This window comes from Phocoena sinus, chromosome 5 (assembly GCF_008692025.1).
Source record: "Phocoena sinus isolate mPhoSin1 chromosome 5, mPhoSin1.pri, whole genome shotgun sequence".
Classification (NCBI taxonomy): Eukaryota; Metazoa; Chordata; class Mammalia; order Artiodactyla; family Phocoenidae; genus Phocoena; species Phocoena sinus.
This window is the reverse complement of record NC_045767.1, coordinates 36,606,068-36,632,178: the sequence shown is the minus strand read 5'-3', so window position 1 is coordinate 36,632,178 and position 26,111 is coordinate 36,606,068. Positions and strand designations below refer to the sequence as shown.

The 26,111-nt window shown below is 48.6% G+C and overlaps 1 protein-coding gene across 1 annotated transcript in view; it reads right to left on the bottom strand.

Annotated features, from left to right (window-relative positions):
• C5H4orf50 (chromosome 5 C4orf50 homolog) overlaps positions 1–26,111 on the bottom strand; it is a 49,752-nt gene that overhangs the window by 15,545 nt on the left and 8,096 nt on the right. Inside the window, exons 3-9 of the mRNA XM_032631964.1 lie at positions 25,425–26,053; positions 24,952–25,083; positions 20,697–20,784; positions 16,425–16,536; positions 15,227–15,354; positions 11,221–13,761; positions 3,659–3,832 (exon numbers count right to left, since the gene is read on the bottom strand). Coding sequence (XP_032487855.1) covers positions 3,659–3,832; positions 11,221–13,761; positions 15,227–15,354; positions 16,425–16,536; positions 20,697–20,784; positions 24,952–25,083; positions 25,425–26,053 — 3,804 coding nt within the window. The remainder of the gene's footprint in view (positions 1–3,658; positions 3,833–11,220; positions 13,762–15,226; positions 15,355–16,424; positions 16,537–20,696; positions 20,785–24,951; positions 25,084–25,424; positions 26,054–26,111) is intronic.

Here is a 26,111-nt window from a genome sequence, read left to right as displayed (position 1 = left end):
AGGATTGGATAAGGACTCTGTGAATCGATTCCTGTAAAGTGCTTAGACAAGGCTTGGCATCTGGTCAACATTCGATGAATATAAATCATTATTACTCTCTGCGGCAGGCACATGTGTGAAGCCACCTTGGACCTTCCAGCCTAGCCCAGCATCCAGCTGACTACCACCAAGTGATCCCCACTGATGCTTTGCAGAGCAGAATTGCCCAGCCGAGTCCTGCCTAAATTCCTGTTCCACAAAATGAACATTTCTATGCATCTATTTCGGCACACATTTCTGAATATATTTGAAGAGTAAAAGGCCGGCTCCAAGCAGACTGTCTTCTATTCAAAAGGCACACAGTAATAAGCTACAATATGACAGGTGCTCTGAGAATTCTTCTCACTCACTCTGATTCCCTCTGTAGTCAGTACAAGAAAGCTAGATAAATAAAAGTACTTCTTCTCCCCTTGAGCTCTTCTGACCTCTAATACTATTTTCAACCTTACATACCCATAATCAGAATTCATATGTGTATACACACACACACACACACACACACATACACACATGAAACTATACTATACAAAATGTATTACAGCTTGCTTTTGTCATTTAATATAAAATCGTGGTGTTAATTCCATGGTATTACATACAAACCGATCACATTCTTTTAAAATCTTTCATATTATTTAATCATGAGGTTGAAACAAAATTTATTTAACCAATTCTTTGTTTATGAAAGTGTATATTGTTTCTGTTTTTTTGCTTTACAAACAAGGCTTTAATGAACATTTCTATATTCCTATGTTGGCACACGTTTCTGAATATATTTGAAGAGTAAAATGCCGGCTCCAAGCAGACCGTCCTCTATTTGGAAGGCACACGATAATATTTGCAGGCTTGGATGAAATCTCCTCTCTACTTCAGTTTAAGAAATAGCATGGATATGTTTCTGTGAGCTGTGTACTGGGGCATTTGCAATTAAAAAACGGACGAGAAGAAAGCGAAAAGACAACAGAATGGGAGAAAATGTTGCACATCCTATAGCTAATAAGGGACTGTATCTAGAATATATAGCAAATTCTTACAACTCAACAACAAAAAAAGAAACGACCCAATCACAAAGTGGACAAAGGATCTGAATAGACATTTCTCCAAAAAAGATATGAATTGCAAATAAACACATGAAAAGATGCTCAACACTATTAGCCATTAAGGAAATGCAAGTCAAAACCACAGTGAGAATAACCACTTCACACCCACTAGGATGGTTAGCAACAGAAAGACAGACAGTAGCAAATGTTGGTGAGAATGTGGAGAAGTTGGGACCTTCATCCATTGTTAGTGGGAATGTAAAATGGAGTTATCAGAGACAGACCTGAAAATAACTTTGATTGAAATGTTTAATAATTATATTACAAGAATTTCATCAGAGACTGGAAGCTATAAAAAATGAGTCAAATGGAAATTCTAAGACTGCAAAATACAATACCTGAAATGAAGAACTAAAATAATGAGTTTAAGAGCAAATTCAACTCACCTAAAGAGTATTACGTAACTGGAAGATGGATTAGAAAGAAATATCCAAACTGAAGCAGAGAAAGACAAAAAGAATGAAAAGAATAAAAAATAGACTTAAACATATATTGGTTAGGGTAAAAAGGTCTAACATGTGTAACTGGAGTTCTATTTTTCACAGGTCAGTGACAGACAGGACAAAAATGTCATCATACCTCCTACACTGGTTGAGGGCACAGTGACAAATATACCTTCATTAATTGCCTTGGCTTTGGAGGTAGGTGCCAATACTTTGGAAAGCAAATTTGCAATATGTATTTAGAATGAACACTATTTCTTCTCCTTAAACCAGTAATCCCAGTTCTCTGAACTACTGTATATAAACAATGATATATAAATTAATGGAAATAACTATAGATCCAACAGTAGGGGAACAGAAATCACATCCACCCCATAGATTACTGCACAGTCCAAAAATTAAGGGACAAAAAGGCTATGAAGCAACATGGACAGAGGACATAAAACTCCACGTATAGTGTATTCGATTATACAAAGAATGCATAAGAAGGAGTCGGAAATCACTCCAAAATGTTGATAGTGTGTTTTCACCCATCGCTTTGCCAAAAAAATGTAAAGTGTGATACAATTCAGGGTAACAAGTTGTAGCCAAACAAATACACTCATTTATTTATGGTGGGAGTATACATGATGCAACATTTTGGAGGGTTATTTGCCATTATCGATCAAAGTTAATTATGTACATAGCCTTTGACCCAGTAAGTCTTTCACTAGCAGAAACATATCCCAAGACAGATGTATAAAATGTTCGTTTGTAAAGCAAAGTAACAGAAACCATTTAGATTTCCATAAAGAAAGAATTGGTTAAGGAAGTTATGGTTTGGTCTCTTGAAAAATAATATGCAAGAGTTTAAAATAATGAAGTTCAGTTTGCATGTATTGATATGGAAATATCGCCAAAATTTTTTATTAAATGATAATAGCAAGATGCAGAATGTTTCTTATGGTATGATTTCATATATGTACACACACGTACTGAACGTGGGTAGATAGGGTTAAAATAAAGGAAGTTAGAAGGAGTTGGGGTTGAGGGGGAGAAAGGACTATATTTTTCTGCATTTTTTAAAGGTTGAGATAATTTTAGATTTACATACAGTTTAAAAAAATAATACAGAGAGATCCCTTGTGTACTTTGCCTGGTTTCCTCTAATGGGAACATTGTGCAAAACTATAGAATATTACAACCAGGTATTGATGTGGATACAATCCACCGTTCTTTTTTTAAAGGTTTATTTTATTGAAGTATAGTTGATTTACAGTGTTGTGTTAATTTCCGCTATACAGCAAAGTGATGCAGATATATATATATATGTATATATATATAGTATTGTTTGTATTCTTTTCCATTATGGTTTAGCACAGGATATTGAATATAGTTCCCTGAGCTATACAGTAGGACCTTGTTTATCCATCCTATATATAATGGTTTGCATCTGCTAATCCCAATCCACTATTCTTATTTGGATCTCTCCTGTGTACATTTGTGTGTGTGTGTGTGTGTACCAAGTTCTGTACAATTTTATCACCTGTGTAGGCTTGTGTCTCCACCACCACAGACAAGATACTGAACCGTTCCAACTCCACAAGGACCTCTCCTGTTGCTCTTTTATATTCACACCCACTTCCTCCTTACAGAGAAAGGACTTTTATCTATGTAACGTTTAAAAAACTGTTTGACAAAAAGGAGGACATGTCAATCCATGGAGGAAATATGCCTTCTGAAAAGAATGAAGTTATATTTGGTTATGTACTTGGAGAAAAAGGTAATCAAATGCCTTCCTCATAATCTATCCCCAAATAAATTGCAGATGGATTTATTAAAAAAAACTGTTTGATTTTTTAAAAAGCCATACACATGTATTATTATTTTTAGATCTAACAAAGATTACCTGGATGGAGGGATTACAGGCTGGTTTTTCTTCCCTATACTGCTCTGCACTTTCAAAATCTAATAAATACTTACAAACTGCGGGAAAGGGCCAGTGAGATCTTACCTACTTCTTTTTTCTACTCTCAAAACTTTCCCAAGTGAGGGAACATTGGTTTTTAGGCGGGAAAGGAAAGCATGGGCCCAGCCTACCTTGTCCTTGAGCTCACACCGGAGACGGGCAGCCTCATCCCGAGAAGCCTGCAGCTCCTGGTGTGCAGACCCTTGGTCTCGGAGCTGGCACTGCAGGGTCAGCACTTGGTGACGAAGTTGTCTGACGCACAGCCTGAGGTCCTCCTTGGAAGCCTCAGCTTCAGGGTCCTGGAGCTGTGGAATCACAGATTTGACTGTAATTCTTAGGTAATCTTCCAAGTAATTTGCCTTAGCCAACAGACAGTACCCGTTTTCCTTCTTAATTTGTTCTCCTGCTTACAATAAATTCCACAAAATAAAGTAACAGAGATCACTCCAAAAACTATTAGCCAGCATAAATATCACTATTATCCATATATTATCTTATATTTTCAGTCTTTCTGCTATGCCCTTACCCAGGTGCCCTTACCCTTGAATGGGAGAGTTGGAGAGGGTCTAGGGAATCACAGAATAGCATTCTAGAGTGTTATTTAAAAAAAAATTTTTTTCACACATGAAAAATATGTGAAATGGCATGGTATTCCAGAGTCTGTTTTAATAGACATCAGTCACCATTATACTGAAACACAGTACGATGAATGAAATTTAGTGTTCAAGTCCAATTATGAGACACTTATTACACTAAACCTTCATGTATTCCTATGGAACAGAATATACTGCATTTTCCCAAAACACTCTTCTTAAATCAGTACAAAATAGCCTCTCACCCTTCTTGGGTCAAACACGAGTGGGTTTCATATGAACATCAAATAGGGAATTTCTGGGAGGGCAGAAAGTGAGAAAAAAGGGGCTGATTTATCACCATGGGAAGTGTGGTCAAACGGCAGTGATGCTACTGCCCCCACTGGTTCTGGACTCTAAATTTTTATTTTTTAATAACGTATACATACATATACATAAACATGCATATATAGGTATATATGCGTATACACACACACACACACACACACACACACACACATACACCCCCACATATTTTTTTCTATATACGTTTATATGCCATAGATATCTTTTGTATCCTGTTTTCCTCCCTTAATACCATGTCATGGTCATTTTTCCATATCATTAAATAATGTCAAAAACCCTGTTAGTATCTAGGCAGTATTCTGTGGCATGGTGAACGCTCAGATTATTCTAATATACTGATGCTATAATTGAGGCTGAGATAGAAAGCCTTATCTGACACACCTCTGGTTCTTCCCCTGAGATCATCAGAGGGGAATTTCTGTGTCAAGGCCCTGAGCATCATTAAGGTCTTGATTCATGCTATTAAGGTGGCCTTGGGAAAGAGCAGCCCTGCTAGTAGTAAAAGTTCCAATTGCAATGCGTCCAGGGTCCCAGAAACTCAGAGATGTCTCAAATGCCGTTGCTCCCGGCCCTGGCAGTCTAGCTTTCATTGAAAGCAGCCACCCCGGGAATGGAAAGCCCACAGAGATCATCTCTTCCACGTGTTCCTGACCTGGGTGTGAGATGGCAGGAGGGGCAGGAGAGAGAGGATGGAAGGGAGACAGAGACAGCAGAGTCAAGGCGACTGGGTGGCCCATCAGGCCTCTCCCTTGTAAGCAAGGAATACGATAGCAGAATGTGTTGTTTTGTTTTTTTTTAGTTAATAGAAATTCACAGATTGTGGGCCTGAGATTCACAGGCTGGGCCCTGTCAAAAACAGATGGGTGCTCCGAATGGTTCCGTAAGATCCAGCTCCAAGATTTGCAAAACAACTTGGCCTTTCTGGGAAGTTTGGTGCCTTTGCTGCCTCTCTCCTCTGCGGTGATTTAGGCTTCATCCCCAGGGTCCTAAGACAGCATCCACAGGACATTATTCTAAAGAGAATAAAAGTGTGGGGTGGAGGCTGGCCCTGCCTGCCACGTGGCACCGCCCCACTCAGTGACCCTTGTGAAGGACCCATGACTCACTTGCTCCCTAAAAGACCTCAGAGGCACGTGCTCTAGCCACAGGCTGCACTTGGGCTGGGAGCCCTGGGGAACACGGCCCTCGGGGAGCTCTGTCTGGTGCGGGAGGTTGACGCAGAGATAAGCCACTAGCACAGGGCGGTGAGGAGAAGCCAGGAGGCCGCCGGAGCCCCAGGGAAGCACTAAATCAAAGGCGTCCACTGCCACCCAGCAGTGTGTGGTGAATGCGTAACAACCCACTCTCCAGGGAGGGAGAGGCACACGGATGTGTAGCATGTGCTGATTTCCGTGGTTTAAATACCATCATGGCCAACTGCAAGCTACCAAAATGGCACCACGGAAAGCAGAGTTAGGGAGAGACGTGCCTCAGTTGCCTCTGCACCGAATCCATCCTGGGGGATTGGGAGGAGATGCACTAAAATGAGACCCAGACAGTGAGCAGCAGTTCTCAGGAGAAAGCTGGGGTGTGGGAGGGCCGGGTTGAGGAACTAGGAGCGAGGGCCGGGTTGAGGAACTAGGAGCGCAGAGACTAGGGAATGTATCTAGCAACAGCTGAAGCTCCCCAGGGGCCAGTTTATAACTCATCAAAAGGAGTTTGGACTTCATACCAAGTGTGACAGGAAGACCCAGAGGGTTTAAGGTTTTTATTTTAAGCAAATAAAAACAAGATCAGGTTTGTAACCTGGGACGAGGGAAACAGGAAGCTTTCTTCACCCTCTGCCTCCTGTCCATCAACAAATCCCATTGATTCTAACTCTAGTTTTTACCTGGACTCCTCTCTTTTTTAAAAAAAAATTCCTCTATTCTAGCATCATCTCTTGGCAAAAATCCTCTTGACTGTTCTCCCTGTGTCCTCCCTGTGTCTTTACAGCATCAAAGATCGCATCATTTTTCGACAGAAATTTAATCATGTTGTCCTGCTGAAAACCCTCCAATAGTCTCCCACTGCATTTGGAAGTGATCATAACCAGAGCCTACAAGGCCTCCCGTGATCTTTCTTATGACAACTTTTCCATCCTCATCTCATACCACGCCCCACCCATGCCCACCGCGATCCAGCCACGCTGGCTACTTTCTGCTTTTCAGCAAGCTAGGCTCATTCCTGCCTCAGGGGCTGGCCACTTGCTTCTCCCTCTGCCTGGAATGTTCTTCCTTCGCTGCTCCTTTCAAACCTTGAGACTCTCAGCTTGAAATTCACCTTCTCAGAGTTTTAGTTCCCACCAGGTCTTACTAGCTGGGATTTGACAAGATATGAGGGAAGTACATAAAAACAATTCTTTGCAGGCATTAAATGGCAGCCAACGCAGGGCTACAATCCATGAGAAAAAGGATGCACAACAAGGTGAGCTCTACATTGTCCCTGGAACATTTTCCAAACCATGGTTCAGGGAAATAGATCCCATGCTGAGCATGGTGGTCCTGCTAAGTGGAATCAGAGACTGGGGTTCAGGGATGCTATGACAGCTGGGGTTTGTGGGACAAAGCAACAGAGAGAGGTGAACCACAGAGAAGAAATCCAGACACTGTCCTAGAAATACCCTTGGGTCCTTGGCTGAATCATACGGGGTGCCACATAGTGTAAGACTCAGACCTAGCAAAGAACAGCAGCTGGGAGATCAATTGCTAGAGAGATTTTGGAGGTCACACACTGCTACAAAGATAGCAAAGTTCTGGTGTAGCCGAAGTGGAGAGTCTTTGGTGAATGCTCTGGGAACTCAGTTGATACCACTGAAAGGCCATGCCCTAGAAACAAGGACCACCCTTGAGGAGTAAAATCAAGCCCTGGTACTGAGGGGAAAACTGAAGTAGACCTGCACAGGAATAATGGTCTGCTGGTCATTCAGCTACCTACCAGAACAAAACTTACAACACGCTTTAGAGGAAGCTAATAAGCAGGAATCTCTACATGTTCCACATAACGTCCAACATTTAAAAAAAAATTACTAGTCACATGAAGAAGCAGAAAAGTGGGCCTTAACCAAGAAATAAAATAGCCAATAGAAACAGACTCAGAGATAATCTAGATATTGGGGTTAGCAGACAAGACCTTCAAAATAACTATGATTATATTTTTTAACAACATAGGAAAAAACAGACAAAAATGAATGAAAATGTGGAGTATTTCAACAGAGAATCAGAATCTCTTTAAAAAGGGTAAAATGGATATACTACTGCAAAATACAATAAATGAAATTAAGAACTAATGGATGGGTTTATTAGAAGACAGGACACAGCAGAACTGAACAGCAGAACTTTTAGTGAACTAAAAGACAGGTCAATAGAAAATTCAAACTGCTAACACAAAGAGAAAAAAAATAGAACAGTTCCAAAAGATGTGGGATAAAGTGAAAAAACAGTCTAGGTTTTTAGGAGAGGAGAGAAAAATAGAAAGGAACAAAATATTTGAAGAACTAATGGCCAAGAATTTTCCAAATCTGATTAAAGATATGACTCCACAGTTTCAAGAGGCTCAGAAAAACCAAGCAGGATAAACATAAATAACACTTCATGTAAGCACATCATAGTCTAATTGCCAAAACCCAAAGATGAAAAGCAAATCTTTAAAATAGTCTGAGGTAAAATGATACATTTCTTTCAGGGGAAAAAAAGACAAATGATTCCATTTCTGAACAGAAACTGTGGGAGCCAGAAGACAATGAAATGAGATCTTTAAAGTGTCAAAAGAGGGAAACATATCTTCCTATCTAAAATTGTGAATCCAGAGTGAAAAAAATCTTTTAAAAGTGGAGTTGAAAAATTGTTTTCATAAAAAGAAATTTGAGGGGATTCATCACCAGGGAAAAATAACAAAGTTCTTCAGGTGGGTGTAAAACAGAACCACACAAGTAGAAGACAGAATGAACAGCACAAGAATGCAGAAAGATATGAATAAACATAAAAGAGTATTGAGTGTTTAAAACAACAATAGTAATAGCACTTTGTAAGGTATATATACGTAGAAGTAACATAGTTGACAAAAATAAACAATGAGCAGGATGAAAAGGAATAAATGGAGTAAACTATTAAAAGATTTTTGAATTATTTGAGACATGGTAAAAGTACTAATTTAAAGTAAATTTTAATAATTAATACCTACAATTTGAAATTTCTAGGGTAACCACTAAAAGAATGACACTAAAATGTGTATCAAAATAAGCTAATAGAGAAGAAAATGGAATAATAGAAAATAGTTTACTAATACCAAAAACAAAGGCAGAAAGAAGGAATGAAAGAAAAGAGAACAGAGCAGACAAATAGAAGAAACAGCAAGAAGGTAAACATAGAGCCAATTACACGATTATGTATGTGAAATGTAAATGGACCAAACACTCCAACTAAAAAGCAGAGGATGTCAAACTGAACTAAGTTTAAAAAAAAAACAAAAACAGCCATATGTTTTTTCTAAGAAACATACTTTAAAGATCCTGATAGCTCGAAAGCAAAAAGATGGATGGTGTAAAAAATTTATATACCATGAAAATACTAATGAAAAGAAACTGATGTGGTACTTTAATATCAGACAAAGTCAACCTTAGGGCAAGAAATGTGAGAGATAATGACAGATATTTCATCATGATAAGAGTCAATCCACCAGGAATACATCATAATCCTATATCCATGCGTATCTAATAAATAATTTCAAAACATATGTATTAAAACTAACATAACAAAAATAAGAAATAAACAAATGCACGCAGAGTTGGAGATTTCAAAAGCCATCTCAGGGCTTCCCTGGTGGCGCAGTGGTTGAGAGTCTGCCTGCCGATGCAGGGGACACGGGTTCGTGCCCCGGTCCGGGAAGATCCCACATGCTGCGGAGCGGCTAGGCCCATGAGCTATGGCCGCTGAGCCTGTGCGTCCGGAGGCTGTGCTCCACAAGGGGACTGGCCACAACAGTGAGAGGCCCGCGTACCGCAAAAAAAAAAAAAAAAAAAAAAAAAAAGCCATCTCGGTAGATGACAAAACGAATAGACCATACATCAGTAATGATATTGAAGATTTGATCAGCATAATTAATCTGCTTGGGCTAATTAATACCCAGCAACTGCAAAATATTCATTCTTTGCAAGGGCACATAGAATATTTACCAAAATAGACCATAACATGGTCAATGAAAAAAATCTCAACAAATTTCAAGATTAAAATAATATAGTGGGGCTTCCCTGGTGGCACAGTGGTTGAGAGTTCTCCTGCCAATGCAGGGGACACGGGTTCATGTCCCGGTCTGGGAAGATCCCACATGCCGCGGAGCGGCTGGGCCCGTGAGCCATGGCCGCTGAGCCTGCGCGTCCGGAGCCTGTGCTCCACAGTGGGAGAGGCCACAACAGTGAGAGGCCCCCATACAGAAAAAGATAATAATAATAATAAAAAATAAAATAAAATAATATAGTGTATGTTTTCTGACAACAATGAAATGAAGCTAGACATCAATAGCAAAAATGTAACTAAAAAATTCTACAGATGCTTGGAAATTCAACAACACACTTCTAAATAACCCATGGGTCAAGGAAGAAATTACAATAGAAATTAAAAGCTAAACTTTGAACTGAACAGACATAAAAAGTACAACTTATCAAAATGTGTGGGTTGTACTTGAAACAGTGCTTAGAGAGAAATGCATAGATTTAAATGCATAAATCACAAAAGAAGAACAGTTGAAAATCAATGATCCAAACTTTCAACACAGGAAGCCTGAAAAAGAACAGCCAATGAAACCAAAAGAAAGTAGAAGAAAGGAAACCATGAAGATATTAGAAGAAACCAATGAAATAAAATACAGACATACAATAAAGAACATCAATAAAACCAAAAAATGATCCTGTGAAATGACTGATAAAATTGGAGAGAAAGAGAGAGAGACAGAGACAGAGAGGCAGAGAGATCGGATATGAATATATACAAAGGACTCAACACTAAATATCCTACAGACACATTCAAGACCACTGGAAAAATAAATTTCATCCTAGCTGTCCTGAATGTCGAGTATTGTCTACAGATGAGGAAAACAACTCAGAGAAGTCACGGATATAGTCAGCACAGACCTGGGTTTGAACCCTGTTTGACTGAGTTCTAAAGCCCACTGCTCTCTCCTTTCAAGACCCGGTATTCAGTGTGATAGAGGTGTTGGCTAAAGCTATGGTGGTAATCAGATTGCAATATAGAAATGTACCAACTCAACACATTGCACATCTTAAACTTACACAGTGTTAGATATCAATTACGTCTCAATATAAATACATAAATACCAAAACATAAAAAGACTCAATGTGCAGAATTATAACTTGAGGTGCTTGAAAAACTCCTTGGTCTGAAAGTAAAAGCTCTAATATTAAAGTGTAAACACCCACTCCATGTCCCACCAGATACCAATTTGAACAGCCTGAGCAGCGGGGCAGACTCACATTATCTTGTCCAAGATAAGAATAAAGACTCTGGAGCCTGACTGCCCAGGTAGAGTCTGGGTTCAACCCCTCCTAGCTGTGTGACTCTGGGCAAGTCACTTAACTTCTCTGTGCCTACGTTTTCTCATCTGGGAAATGGGGGTGGTGACTGTTCTTCCCTCCTAGGGCTGCTGGAGGACACGGTAGTAAAGGGTGTGGTCAGTGCTATAAGTCAGCAGGATGATTAAACAACCATGCAGAGTCAACCTACCCGGGGGCCACCGCGTGGGGACTTCAGAGCTCGCCCTTGGTCTGCAGAACACCGTGGTCTTTTGTCGTCCTTCTCCAAATGTGCTTCATTCACTCCTGCCCCATCGGTGTTTCCTTGCAGGGCACTGGATCCTGCGGTATTTCCCCAGGCCAGCGATGTAGCAGGAGAATCAGCACCGCACCTGGAATTCTCCAGGCTTAAACAAGGTCCCGTCCACTCTCCAGCCAGACCCATTTCCTGCTCCGAGGGTGGCCCAGGGCCTCTTGCAGTCAGTTGCCCTGAAATCTCAGTCACCTGCACCCCCCTTTCTACAGCGTTCACCTGGTCCACCGCCATCATGTTTTTTCCCTGGAGATACTCCTCTGCTCTCACCAACGGTCCCCCATCTGTGCTGCTCCCCCACACGACTTCCCCCTCCAGGACTTGGATCCTTTGTAGAAGGTGTTCATTCTCCCCTCTGAAGGCTTGGATCATGTCTTCTATTCCCAGCACTATATCCTTTATCAGCTCTTTATAACTGACCCCAAGCTCCGAAATCAGTGCACTGAGCTCCCAGTTTTCCAGGGTGATGCACTCCATCACGCCTTTGGATTTTCGGATGCTCGCAGACATGGCTTTCCGGAGCTGCCCAAGGTGCCCTTTCAATCTCTCGTTTTCCTCTTCGAGCTCAGAAATTTTGCAGTAACTTTTCCTGTTACAGTCTTCAAGGTCAGAAATGACCTGCACGTACTGGTCCAGCTCCCTCTTTACGTGAGAGATGTCTCCTAACAGCACGCCGTTATCCTGTTTGAGCGCAGATATTTTTTTCACATTTCTCTCCCTCTCTTTTTCCAGGACACGCAGTTTTCTGTGGCATCGTTCCTGATCTACCTGAAGCTTGGCGTTGTCACGTAAAACTTTGCTTCTCTCCGTCTTCAATCCAGAAATGAGCTGACGAAAGCTCGTCCTCGCTCTCTCGAGGGCTCTCGGCTGCTGAGAGAGCTGGTTCCGACCCCACTCAGAGGGCGCCTCTGGCGGGCCCGGGCTCAGGTTGACCAAATCCAGCACCGGCCCTGGAAGAACTTCGCCAGTGCCTAGGGCCTCATTCTCTCCCGGCTCAACGTCTTCATCAGGCTCCTCGGGGTTTGCTTCCTTGGCATAACAAATATCGAGATCCTGGTTTGCCAAAGCCTGCTGAGGATACGCGTCCTCCTGGCAGCTGTGCCATCTCCGAGCAAAGCTCCAGTTCTCTCCTGCCAACGAGGAAGCTTTCCGGCCATGCCCCCCACTCCCAGGCTTCAGGATAGAGAGTTGCTGGAAACAAGCCTCCATCTCCTCTTCAAATTCCTCTATTTTTAACGCAGATCCCTCACGGCCTTTGCTCAGAGCCCGGGAGTGACTGGTAGGTCGGGCCCCCTCGGGCCATAAAGCCAATCCAGGAGACGGTGGCAAACCTCCCTCCTGCAGTAGGAAAAGCATTTCCTTGGCTTCACAGTCCTCGGAGCCAGGCTCCTCCCGGACATCCCTGTGGCCCGGGCTGGACCTTTGGAGATGCGACAGTTCCTCCTCCTCTTCCTGTCCTTTGTCCTCAGGGCTTTCCTCTGGGAGAAGCAGAGCATTTCCAGACCACACGCAGTCTTCCTCCTTGCCTGGAACTCTCCTGACAGCTCTGCCCTGCTCTGCAAGGGTTGGAGCACCTGCCGGAGGCGGCCCATTGGTGCCGTGGGCCCTGGAGAAGGCGGCTGTGGGAGCCTCTTCCTCCTCCGATGATGAAAGCCCTCCTCCCCCTTCTCCCCCTTCTCCTCCTTCTTGGGGGCTCCAGACATGCCTTCCCCCCCACCCCCTCCTGCTCAGGGATTCAGGACCCTCCGTTGACGCTGAGGCCTCCCCCTGAAGAAGGGGCAGTGGAAGCTCCCGCCTGGGCCCAGGGCAGGAGGTTGCAGCTGGGGGTTCGGAAGCCCTGTGCTCATTCCATACACCCTCTGGGGCCCTGACACCAGCCTCCAGGCTCAGGTTCTCACGGCTTTCCTGACTTGACTGAGCCCTGGCACCGAGGTCATCCTCCTTCCTGCCACCGGTCCTCCTCGCCTCCCGCATCTCCGGTCTCCACTCTGGGGTTCCTCCTCCCTCCTTGCAAGAGTCTTTTAGGTCCTTGGGGCCTCTCCTGGGAAATTGGTGATTTGAAATGCATGGGGACTCCCGGCAGAGGGAGGCATCGTGGCTCCTTGCCTGGCGATGATCCCGGCTGGGGTGTCCTGCAGCGGAGGAAGCAGGCGGGGGCCTGGTCTCCAGCACCTGTTGGGCTTGCAGTTCTTCTGGGGAATCTTCCAGGAGCAGCTGCAGTAGTGGCAGGGGAGCCGAGTCCCCAGCCTGCCCCCAGGGAGGGCGTGTGCATGTCTGCACTGGGAGGAAGGACACCTGGGCCAGGGTGGCTGCTAGGTTCTGCTCTGAAATCCAGGCCAGCTCCACCGGGAGGAGTGAGCTGTCCATGTCCTGCCCCGGGGGGCAGCCACAGATGAGAAGGAGGGTCTGTTCGCCCAAGCTGGGCTCAGCCGGAGTAAACTAGGGGAGGGAAGAGAAGAGAAGGGGTGAAGCGGCCCCTTCCCCCATAGAGCCTCTCCCCATCTCTCTGAGCTCATCTCCTCACCCAGCCATACAGGTCTTCCAAACACCCCGGGTCTGTTAGCACTCCAGGGCCTCTGCCCCTGCCCTTCCCTCTGCCCCGCCCCCGCCCCCCCTGCCACGGCTCACCCTCTGGCTTCATTAACATCTCAGCTCAAACGTTACTTCCTCAAAAAGGCCTTGCTGACCACTTCCACCACTGTCTGTCCATTCACCCCCTTTCCCTCGCTCTGTAGCGCCCTCCCCTCACTCACATCATGTAGGATATGTGTGTGTGTATTGTTTAACTCCTCCCATAGCCCTGCACTGTCCAACATGGTAGCCGCACAGGCCACACGGGGCTCTTCCAATTTAAAGCAATTCAGTGAAAGTTAACACCCAGTTCTGCAGTCACACCAGCCACGTTTCAAGTGCTCAGAAACCATGCGTGGTTCACAGCTCCTACACCGGACCGCACAGGTGCAGAATATTGCCAGCACTGTGGAAGGCTCTAGTGGACAGCAAGGTGTAGACTATCTGCCTAGAACAGTCCCAGGCACACAGGAGGTGTTTCATAGATATTTTTGAATATCTTTTTATATCTACTTATTCAATGAGCTTAACCAGAGAGGAGGACTGGCCTGACTCAGAGAACAAACCCAGGCTGGGCTGAGGCCCGGGAGAGGAAACTTGGCTTCATCCAGGCTCGGTAGGAGCCCTCGGCTCACATGTGACCACGACCCCACTCGCACCTCGCAGCGCTCCCAGCCTCACCACCTCTACCCGGGGGGTCTTCCCACCTGGCCTGCCCTTTCGCTGTCCATCCCTGGTTTCCTGTCTGTCTAACTACTTCCCCAGCTTCTCTGTGAAGCTCTCCCCAGCCCAGGGACTGCTCTGCTCTTTTCCCACTTTGGGTGTGACACAGCACACCACGCAGTGGCTCAGAGCAGGAGGTGAATGAATGAAAGTAGGTGAGCAAGGAAGGCCCCCCTCTTTAGAACCACAGAACCGCATCACGGCTGGCTGGAGCCAGGCTCCTGACCCGTAGGCCAGAGTGTGGTGCAGAGTGTGGGCTATGGAGACGTGAGGACCCCAGTCCCCTAGAGGGCTGTGAGGCCTTGGGAAATCACAGCTTCCTCATATGCAGAAGGGGGGATGGGTCATGGCTCCTGCCCCATCGCTGGCGGGGAGGTTTCAATGAGATGAAGTTTGCTACGTGGCAGCTGGGTCTGGGTACACAGCTGGGGCACAGAGCCTTCCTGCCCACTCCCCACCCAGGGCTCAAATCTCCCTCTCAATTATTTCCAGAATGTTCTTCCAAACCCCAAGCTTCTTTACCTCCTCCCATCTTCTACGTGGTGGCCACACAGTAGGGCTGATCAGACCCAGCTGGCACCCCAGGCACGCAGAAAGCCTCTGGCCTCACCTGTCCACGGCCAGATCCCGCGAGGTCTCCTGGGAGCTTGTCCGTGGTCTCCGGGCCTGGGATCAAGACAGCAGTGCTTTGTCCAGCCCCGATGCAGTCCCAGGCGCGGGGCCCCTCGGAGGGCTGGCCTGGGAAATGACAGGACCGGAGAGTTAAGAAGACCCTCCTAGGAGCTTTCCCATGATTGCCACCAGCAGTGCCATCTGCTGTTAGGATGAGACAGCACTTCTCATGACTCAGGGCCTTTGAGCCTCCAAAAGTGGCCTGCTGGCCACCACTGCCTGTCAGGTGAGAAACCGAGGCTCAGGGATGGGGAATGACATCCACTGGTGAGCAGCAGAGTGGGGTCTGGAAGCCACCTCTTCTGACCACAAAGCCCACGACATCTCCCTGGCCCCACACCGTCATGGCCACACAGGGTCATAATCCCTGGCCCCCAGCCCCTCACGGTCAGCACCTAGACAGGGGAGTTGATGCCCAGGCTTTGCCAGACACGCCCTGCCCCCTTCCCCAAGGACAAACCTGACTTCGTTTGACTTGTCAGCTCTGTTCCCCAGAAATGGGGTGGAGGGGAAAGGTCAGCTTTGCTGGTCAACAGCCCCGCTGGGTATAACTGACCCCCTCATCCTTAAGTTGAATTTCACCTTGGAAAACTGTACATAGACCACAGACGGCCAGTTGGACACCGTGGCTTTGGGGCTCCCTGCATGCAGTGGCTTTTGCAGCAGGGACCCTGGAAGCTGCACCCGAGAATATTAGCAGAGATATTGGTTCCCGTTAGGGACAACTTAGGGATAAGGGGGTCCCAGCAACTCCCAGGCTTCACACTTGTCTCACACCTGAGCTGTCACTGGGGCGGGGGCGGGGAGTAGAACAGCTCCTGGTCATGACACGGTCTTCTGCGAAGACAAAGCCCCCTGAAGGGACCCCTGCTGCCTGAGGCTGGCACGTGCGTCGCCTGGTTGGCACCTTCTGAGGGCTGAGGGAGTGAGCCTAAATGTCGCGTTGAGCCTAAGTCACAGACCTTGCCATGGGCATTGTGGACTCTGATCCTACCTTTCCCGGCTGTGTGGCATCAAGCAAGCAACACTACCTCTCTGAGCCTCAGCTTCTTGACTGTAGAGCAGGGACCGCCACCCTGCTGTGTCATCAGAGAGCTGGCCCATCAGTGGATGTCCACGCGGGGCCCCCCACGCACCTGCCGAGCCCCTTGGTCCAGGCGCCCCGTCAGGGCCTCGGTTTCCGCAGGCATCCGGAGCGTCCTCCCAGGACAGGGGCAGCGATTCATCCTGAACACAGCCCAGGGCGTCCTTGAGGAAAAAAACACAAGAAGACAAGACAGCTGTGAGTGTCCCTGGTTGCAAGGGACCCTCCAAGCCTGTCCCAGCCAAGTCCCTCCCAAGGACCCCTGGAGGGAGTTGCATCCCCTCCCCAGGTGAGGACAGCAGAGGGCAGTGGCCTGGCCATAGGGCCCTGGTCCTGCGTTCTCGGTCCTGCCAACCAAACTGACTCCTGTGAGCACCCAGCATCCATTTAGCAGACAATGGGGAGCTTGTCCATTCAGCCAAGATTTTTCTGGGCCCCCCAAGGCGGCACCAAAGGCTCCAGTCCCCTTTCCTTCCGGTGCAAAAGTTCCCTCTCTATCCACCCGAGGTGGGAGCCTGTCCCTCCGGGCAGTCCTGTCCCTCAACTGTCCACAGGCCCCAAACGCCGCAGCCAGGCATCTCCGGGTGGCACCCTCCTCCCCACCCCAAAAGGCAAGCTGGGCTGCAGCAAGGAGCTTCCCTAACCCAATGCCCACACCCCGCCCCGCAGAGCACGTTAGAGGCAGCACCTGGACTGCGGCTCCAGCCACCACCCGCGAGGGGCCAGGGCACGAGTCTCCTGCAGGTTCCCACTGCCCCGGGTACGCCTAGCCCAGTTCTAAGGGGCGCTGTTTGCTTCCCACCTGCTCCCACACTAGACCCGAGGTCGTTCAGGAAGGAAACTGGCCTTCATTCGGTCCGCACTGACACTACAGCCTGGCACACACTAGGTGCTTAATAAAGGTTTGACAGTTGGATGGATAGACAGAATGTGCAGAAAGGCAGACATTTCGGACTCGCCGTGCATTTATTCAGCAAACATTTATTAAGCTCCTACTGTGGGTCAGGTGCTCTTCTGGGGAGGGAGAAACGGAAATGGACAGGTCATGCCCCGTGCCCATCCCCAGGTCCTCACCTGCTCTCAGCAGACCCCTGCGCTGGCCACTAACTGGGCCTCCTGCTTCCCCTCCCGTCCTGCCCGCAGCTGCCAGGGACCCTCTGACCTGCAAGTCCACCCTCACCTCCCCCACTCAGTCCACGGGATCAGCTCCTGTGCTGCGGTCAGGCACGGAGGCCGTCCAGGGCTGTCACCGCAGCCCGTGACACTCCTGGTCCTGGCTTCCTCTCACAGTGCCTCCCTGTTCCCCCACGCTGGTTCCTGCTGGCCTCCGCACGTGCGGTTCTTCCTGGCTGCCTGGCGCATCCTCCTGGGAAGGGTACTGGTTGCAGGCTGCCTCCTTGCAAAGCCCTCCCTGCCCCTGGCTCTCTGCCCCTCCTTTCCACACCCTTTGGCAGCCGAGCAATTGCACTGAAATGGAAACCGGCTCAGGTTGCTCTCCTGTTTCCAACCCTTCCATGCTTCTCACTGCCCTGAAAGATAAAACCCCTGCCTGCCCAGCCTCACCACACCCATCTCTGCTCTTTGGATGAACCCTTCTCCCTCCTGCCTTGGGGCCTCGCACCCCTAGTGCCTGCTGCCTACACCTCTCCTCCCCACCCTTCTGCCTGGCCCAGCTGCTCCCTTCTGGGCTTAACTTAAAGGCCAGATCCTTAATGAGGCTTCCCTGAGCCTCCCCCAAATGAAGCCCCTCCCTCACTGCAGCATCTTCTCCTCATACCCCAAGGTTGTGACCTTCCAGTTACTGTGTGACAGTTTGTGTCTTGTCCAGTTCTCCTCAGAGACCAGGGGAGACCAGGCCCTGGCCACATCTTAGGATCACCCAGAAGCTTTTAACAAGTACCAGAACAGGGCCCCAGCCAAGACCAATGAAAACCAGAGGGGTCTGGGCACAGCCCTGCTCTGCATCCAGACGGGCCCGGACAACCTGCCACAGGTGCCTTCTGCCCACAGACCTTGGGGTACCTCACGGTTTTCTCCACTAGCTTCCCACTTGATCAGAATTAAACACTCTTGTCAAGAACTTAAAATCACTATTGGAAGGAGGTGGAGATGAGAAAATGGAGAGAGAGAGAAGGCACAAGAGAAAGGAAGAGAGAGAAGGCAAATGAGAAAGAAAAAAAAGAGGAAATAGGATGCAAAAAGGGAGAGAGAAATTCAAAGACATGAGAGCAAGCGAGAGAGAGAAGCAGAAGGAAGGAGGAGGGAACAGATGAAGGGGAGGCGGAGGGCATTGTCGAAGGCCACCATTGTTGTGCTGTTCATTTCTATTTGGATTTTGCTCCAGTACCCAAGTTTACTTCCATTCAGTTCAACAAATACTTTCTGAGCACCTACTATGTGGCAGGCTTTGTCCTGGGGCTGGGACACAGCCATGGGTGACACACACAGACCCCTGCCTCGAGGAGCTAACATCCAGGGGAGGACTTCCGAGATGATGCTATACCCGCTTCATGTCACAAGTGATGAAATCAATACTCAGAGAGGGACAGTGACTTGTCCAAGGTCACACAGCACACACAGTGGGAGAACAGGACCTGAACTCAGGTCTCCTAACTTGATCCGGGCCTTCTCTCCCGCTTCCTGCCCCCCTCTGCTCAGCGTTGCCAGCCCTCCCTGCTTTTCAGCACTCACAGGAGCATTTGCCTGTAACTTTACTTGGCTTTAGTTTTAATGTGTAATTATTTTGAAAGAAGAAAATGAGGAATACAGTGATATCCAAACACAAATATTACAAATGTGTGAGAATATATCCCTCTGGGCTTTTTTTCTGTGCAGAGACATTTAAATTCTTCCAAAAGTCTGTTTCTACAAAATGTTGACTTTCCCTTTGTGCATTTTTCATGTGATGGTATCGAAGGATCATTTCTCCACAACTTCTTCTGTAATGTGGTGTTTTAGGGCTGCCGAATAATCTCTGATGTAAGGAATGCCTTCACTTACCAAATCAGGTCCCTCTGATCAGACATTTAGGTTGTTTCCAATTTTTACCAACTATAAACAGTATTGAGGTACCTTTAATATATGACAAATATTCAGAATCCAGCGGAATCGTGAGCTTTTGCTCATTCGTATATTTTTTTTAAGTAATGGACCTTTTTTGTAAGACCACGGGCCATCTGTATTTCCTTTTTACGTTATTTGTATGTCCGTGGCTTTTGCCTATGTTTTGTTTTTTGACATTATCGAAACTGCTTTAAAGCCCTTGCTCGCTGCAGGAGTGAGTGACAAATGTGTAACGGGCACTTCTGCTCAGGTGCAAGCTTTGAGCAGGAACGGGCTGCCTGGACTCAGGAAACAATCAAGAGATTCTCATACTCGCCACCAGGGGTCGCTCTACTCATATCGCTGGGGTCGAGAAGCTGGCCTGAGCAGCCCGCATTCCTGAGGCCACTGTCACGAGGAGCGGGGTCGCAGCTCTGGGATGACAGCCTGACACTGACATCATGAGAGAGTGACTTTTAATCTCTTTATACGAGCCTCCTTGTTACCCTCCAGGCCAGGCCACTGCCCCAGGGTGTCCCCTGCTGTAGTGGTCATCCCCCAAATTGCCCTTTCTGCCCCTGTGTCTATCTCTCCTATAAACTTTTGAAGAGAAGGATCGCCTCCCCAGCCCCAGTGGTCGGCACGGTGTCTGGAACATACAGGATGCCCAGTGCACGCTTGCTAAAAAGCATCTGGACACATCTGCAGAGAGGCTTTGCTTCTCTTGCAAACCAGAGTCCTCTTAAACTTTCTTTCACCTGGGATTCTGACCAGAAACCCCCTCCCCAAACTCCTCCCCGAGTTGGGCGCTTGTCCTCGCAATGGCCGTTCCTGTGGGGACCTGGGCTCCAAGCAACTTGTTCTAGAAACTATAAACTGTGTGATCCTGGGCAAGGCATGTGCCTCCTCTGTGGGGTTGGGGACAAAATCATTGATCTCTGCCTGGCTACCTCCCAGTATCAAGGAGATCCTGTTTGGGGAAGTGCTGTGTAAATAGGAATCAAAATATCTTCTCATAACGATTACCCTCACCATAAATCACACCATGACACACATCAGATGTAACCAAGGGGCTGGTTTGGGTTGGAGGCACCCTAATAATTTGCAATGATTTTCAATATGATACACACTTCCCTGGGGCTAGACCTCCCTCTCATTTCCCAATTTCTATACCTCACTTCCCAGCATTGCCATCTTAGGCTGGTCCCTTCGTCTGGAAGTTTCCATTTCCCATGGGCAATGGAGCAAATATCTTCTTTTGGCCATTTATTCACTGAGTCACTTCCTCACCAAGTATTCCACAGCCTGTGGACAGGGGCTGGGATTTATGGCTGAATCGGACCCAGTTGGTGATGACGATGAAGGAACAGCTACGGGGGGGTGGGCAGCCAGGCCCAGCACAGTGAGAATTAGGGTCACCAGAGGTGGGTCATATTATGATGGGGGCACCAAGGAGGGAAGGAGCTGGCGTAAAATCAGAAGAGTCTTCTTGGAGGAAGAGACATTCTCACCAAATGGAGAGAAAGAAGCAGGGGTTTACCAAGGGGCCATGGGGAGCAGACGGTAGAAGTCTCTAGACACAGGGAAAGTAAGCAGGCTGGAGGAGTCTGGCATATTTAGGGACCTGCAGGACCAGAGGGTGGGAGGAAGGGGTGGGCAGTGAGCCTGGAGGCAGTGGCTAGAGCAGCTGGGGCCTTGAATGCCGAGGTTAGGAAGTGGAGCTGGATCCCAAGGCGATGGAGCTGCTGGGGGCTTATGAAAAGAGATCATTTGTGGGTTACACCGTTATCCAGAGAAGGGCACTGAAGATCTGCCACGTGGCTCTTAACCATTCTGGGTCCTGCCCCTTTGGAAATGCACTGTCAGCCTTGGGAAATCATGCATGCATGCGTGCAATGCTCTCAGAACACTGAGTACAATCTCATACATGCACAGCCATGGCCACAGGCCAGACCAAGACCTGAGGGACACCATCTGGCTTTACAGCATTGTTATCAATAGATTCTAGCATTTTAACTTTAAAATTGCAAGCCATGCTGCCCCATGACCTGGTGACTGACTGGCATTTCCCATCTCTCCAGCGTGCTCTCTGGAGGATTTCTTCCTTTCAAGGTGGCCCTTTTCGACTCCAAGGTGCTCAGAGTCAGGGCTGTCAGTGCCCGCTGAGAGTAGGACAGTTTGGAAGACTCTGACATACCCTGTGGCCCTGTCATGGGGAATGGTCCATTCCCCATTCCAAACACCAAGATCCCCAACAGTGACCCACAGATTGTCAGGCCCCTTCCCCCTTCCTCTGTCTGCACCCTCTTTCTCCAGGCAGTCTTGTCATCCCGTGCAGGCAGGGGTCTTGTCTTATTTCCCAGCCCTGGTACCACGCTCAGGCCCGAGTACACCTCGTTGTACGGCACCCGTTAAATGCTGATTTTGGACCCAGTGACCACTAGTTACCGGAGGAACAGAGCATGGCACTCACAGGCTCATCTCAGGGTCAGCCTGCCGGGGCGCAAATCCTGCCCCACCACTTACTATCTGTGGGACCCTGGGACTCTCCGGGCCTTCACTTCCTCATCTGTAAAGAGGGGGTAAAATAGTTCCTCCCTTGAAGGTCGTTGAAGGACAAAATGAGTGGACAACAGATGCAGAGCACCAGAGATGGCGTCTAGCGCAAAGACTCCCTCATAAATATAGGAATCGTCTTGTACCCCCATGAAGCCGGCGAAGAAGCACATCAAGGAACTAGAACCGACAGTTCTACTGTTTCACGGGGCCTCATAATGGTGCATCCAGGAGGGCACTTGTTATGAGTTAAATTGTGTCCCCCCCCCCAAAACTTCCTAAGTTGACTCTTAACTCCCAGGACCTCAGAACATGACCTGATTTGGAAATAGAGACACAATTGACTAAATTAAGATGGGGTCATTCGGGTGGGCCCTAGTCCAATATGACTGGTGTCCTTATAAAAGGGGGACATTTGGACACAGAGGTGCATAGAAGGAAGACAGTGAGACACAGCGAGAAGACAGCCGCCCACAAGCTAAGGAGAGAGGCCCGGAACAGATCTTCATTCACAGGCCTTGGAAGGAACGACCCTGCCGACACCTCGATCTCGGGCTTCCAGCCTCCAGGACAATTGTTGAGACCACACAGTTTGTGGTTCTTTGCTAGGGCAGCCCCAGGAAACTCTCAGAGTACCTACATTTCTATTTGCTCAATAAGGATATTAAGGCATAGAAATAAGACGACTGGCAGGGCTCCCAGAGCTCCTAGAAGGCAGGGCCAGGCTCCAGGCCCACCAGCTGGGGGGACTCGGCCCTGCTTGTCTCCATCTGGGAGAACTGCTAACATCTGGCTGGAGCAAGAAGCTGGTCGCCCTGGTGCCGAGCCCCCCTTGGAGAGATCATGAGCAAGGGGATGGGAGCCACTTCCCGGAAGTGAGAGCAAGCCACACAGGAAATGCACAAACCACGATGACATGGACGCCGACGGCCAGAGCAAGCCCTTGCTAATATCACTCTCCCAGCCCGGATGCTCACAGGCTGCCATTTTAGATTGCTAAAAGCCAGGATCAGTGACCGTCCCACGACACTCTATGCTGAAATGGTAACTGACATTTGTTCCATCTTTAAAGGGCTCTTGCATTCACGCTCCCACGGGCTCTTCACTCTGACACACTCAGAAGACAGCAAGTGCTACTACCCCTTCACCCAGCGGAATCCCCTGCCTCTGTCCACTCCGGGTCCCACCTGCCATCTTAGAACATGAGCATCTCACCCCAGTGTGTATGGCTCCCATGCTTAAGGATCAGCATTTTCTATTCCACGGGCCCCTGCTTCCTCTGCTACTCATCTGATAACAGACTGGCTTCTCCGGATGCTACAGAGGCAGAATTGGCTGGGGACCACACTTTATGGGAAATTTAGGGAATTTTTGAGAGACTTTTGACCGTGCACAGCAGCCTCCAGCAAGGTCTTGAGAGCATGCAGTTCTCCTTGGGCACTGGGTCTTTTAAGTAATAAGGCATGAAACATCGAGAAGGTCACAGATGCATGTCAACAAGGGGCTTATAACTGATGGCACACAAGCCACCAAACACAGCCACTGCCACTGCCCCAAACTCCGCAAGAACCAACGCTGGCCCCAGCATCTTAAGGTAAGGACAGCCTCTTGGAGTCACAGCCTTGATCTGGCCCATGTCCCCTTGCTGGCCCTAATACTTTGGAGCTGCATGCCTGTGGTCAAGTCACTTAACCTCCTGGGTCTCAGTTTCTCCATCTAGTCAGTGGGATAATAGCACCTGGCTTGTAAGGCTGTACTAAAGATTAAATGAGAGAACACAAAACGTACAAAACATTAGGAGGCATCTCTAAAATATTTAGGTATTCACCCTTTTCCTTAGATAAAAGAAAGAGTAGCAGTGCACGGGAAGGCAGAAAGATTGGGAGAATAAGGATGTAAGCCAACAGCCTAAATTAAAATCTTGCGTTTAGGAAAATTACAGAAAGGATTCTAAATGACAATTTCCATCTCTACACGATTTATTTTCTGAAATTACAACAAGGTGCCAATATGAAAGGTACACTGTATTCCTTTTACCTGATGGACATAACGGAGGAAGAACGAACAGGGCACGCAGAAGTAACATGAGTAGAATGAAGTACTAAAAAGATAAAATATAACCACAGATAAACTCAGTATTAAAATGATCTAGGCAGGATACACTTCATTATCTTGAGAAGACTAAAGTTCCAGTTAATTTGAAATAGGTTGTCCAGGTCCAAAGATAAATTTGATTTTTTTTTTTTTAATGAGTAATCTTCTTTGGGCTAAGGTGGCTCCCTTATTTTTCCTTAAATGCAAATTAACCCAGTGGGATCTTGATGTCTTGGAGGGAGCTGAGTTAACTCTCCCTTTTCAGGGAGGCAGCCTGGTGTGGGAGAAACAAAGCACTCTGGACTCACATCCAGTTTGGATCCAATTCTACTTCTGCCTCTTCTGAGCTGTGTGACAACAGGTCAGTGCACTGCCTCTCTGAGCCTCAGCCTCCTCTCTGTGGAGTGCGGACACTAATAGTACCTGCTTTACAGTTTTATGAGCATTAAATGATGCCTTTGAAAACACCGTAGGGTGCCAAGCACATGGCAGGAGTATATTAAACGTTAAGTTTTTGCTCGTCTATCAGTTAGGTGATAACATCAGTGCCCAGCCTGCTCTCGGCTCCAGAGCTTAAGAAACTTGCTTGGGGTCCCACAGCTAGCAAATAGGAGAACTGGAAAGGAGCTGAACCCTGCTTGTTCTCTACTGCACAGTTCTGAGGGCCTCCTGTGTGCTGCTGGGGCGGCCGCTACAGAAGCCATCTGACCTGCCCTCAAGGGGCTCACAGTCTAAAGAAGGAGAAATGAAGATGCACGTACAGCACTGGCACGCTGGGGACCGTGGTCACCTTTGGAGCTGTGAGGGAGCTGGGAAAGGGTGATGGCTTTCCCAGGGAGGGGCGGATCGGGGTGGAAGTCACAAGACCATGACAGTTAATGCCATACTGCACGTGGAGGAGCTCGCCCAGCACGGGGCCTGGCACAGGCAGGGACCCATCAAAGGTCAGATAGATGGACGGACAGGAGGAAACAGACGAGGAGGGGTGAAGGGTAACTGGATGGCTGCCTGGAGAGTGGCTGCAAGGAGAGATGGACAAGCAGATGGTCCGGTGAAAGAGATGATGGAGTGTGGGTAGAGGGGTGGGTGGGTGGGTAGACAAGACGGTGCATGAGGGCATGGACAGGTGGACGGTGGCTGAGCAGGTGGACAGGTGGTGGGGAGGTGGCTGGCTTGGTGAACGGGTGAGTGAAGCTGTAGGGGTGGATGGGCACCACCAGGTGGGTAGATGCGTGGATGGAATGAAGGGTGGGTGAAGGGGGCTGGTGGGTTGCAGGGGTGGTTGAAGAGGAAAACGGGGGAATGACGGAGCCCGTGACTTGACCGAGCGGCAGAAAGTTAGAGAAAAGCAGAAAATCACTCGTGCTCTGGGTTGCGGCCACTTACCAGGCTACCGTGACCAGCAGGAGCCGTGCTGAGCGCTCTCTCTCGGGGGGCCTGGGCTCCCAGCTCCTCTCGCAGGCACCTGTTTTGCTGGGCGAGCTCCTCCACCTGGCCCTGCAGTCCGATCTCCGACAGCTTCAGCCCATAGATGCAGCAGCGCAGCTCCTCCAGCTGCCCGCGGAGCAGCCGCTCGGTGGCGCGCTGCTCCCGCAGCCGGCGCGCCGCCTGGTCCCGCTCGCGCTCGCCGCGCTCGCCGCGCTCGGCCCTGGCCCGCAGCGCGCGCGGCTCCGCGGCCTCCTCGGGAGCGCCTCGGGGACTGGTCGGGCCCGGGAGTCGGGGGCCACCCTGGTTCGGGGCGTCCAGTTCGGCCAGCAGCAGGCCCGCGGCGTGGCAGAGGCGCCGCACGTCCAACTCCAGCCGCTGCACCTGCGCTCGCAGGATGCGCTCCTGCTCGCGCACCAGTCGCAGCTGGCGCCGCTGGAGCCGCCGGCCGCGCTCCAGGGCCGCCGCCTGCAGCCCCAGCGCCTCGTCTTTGCGCCGCAGCCGCTCCCGCAGCCGCCGCAGCCGCCACCGCTGCCGCCGGGCCGCGCGCTCCTTCTCCTGAACCTACGGGTTGGCGGTGGAGGAGGGCGTCAGGAAGGCGGCCGGGGACGCACCGTAGCTC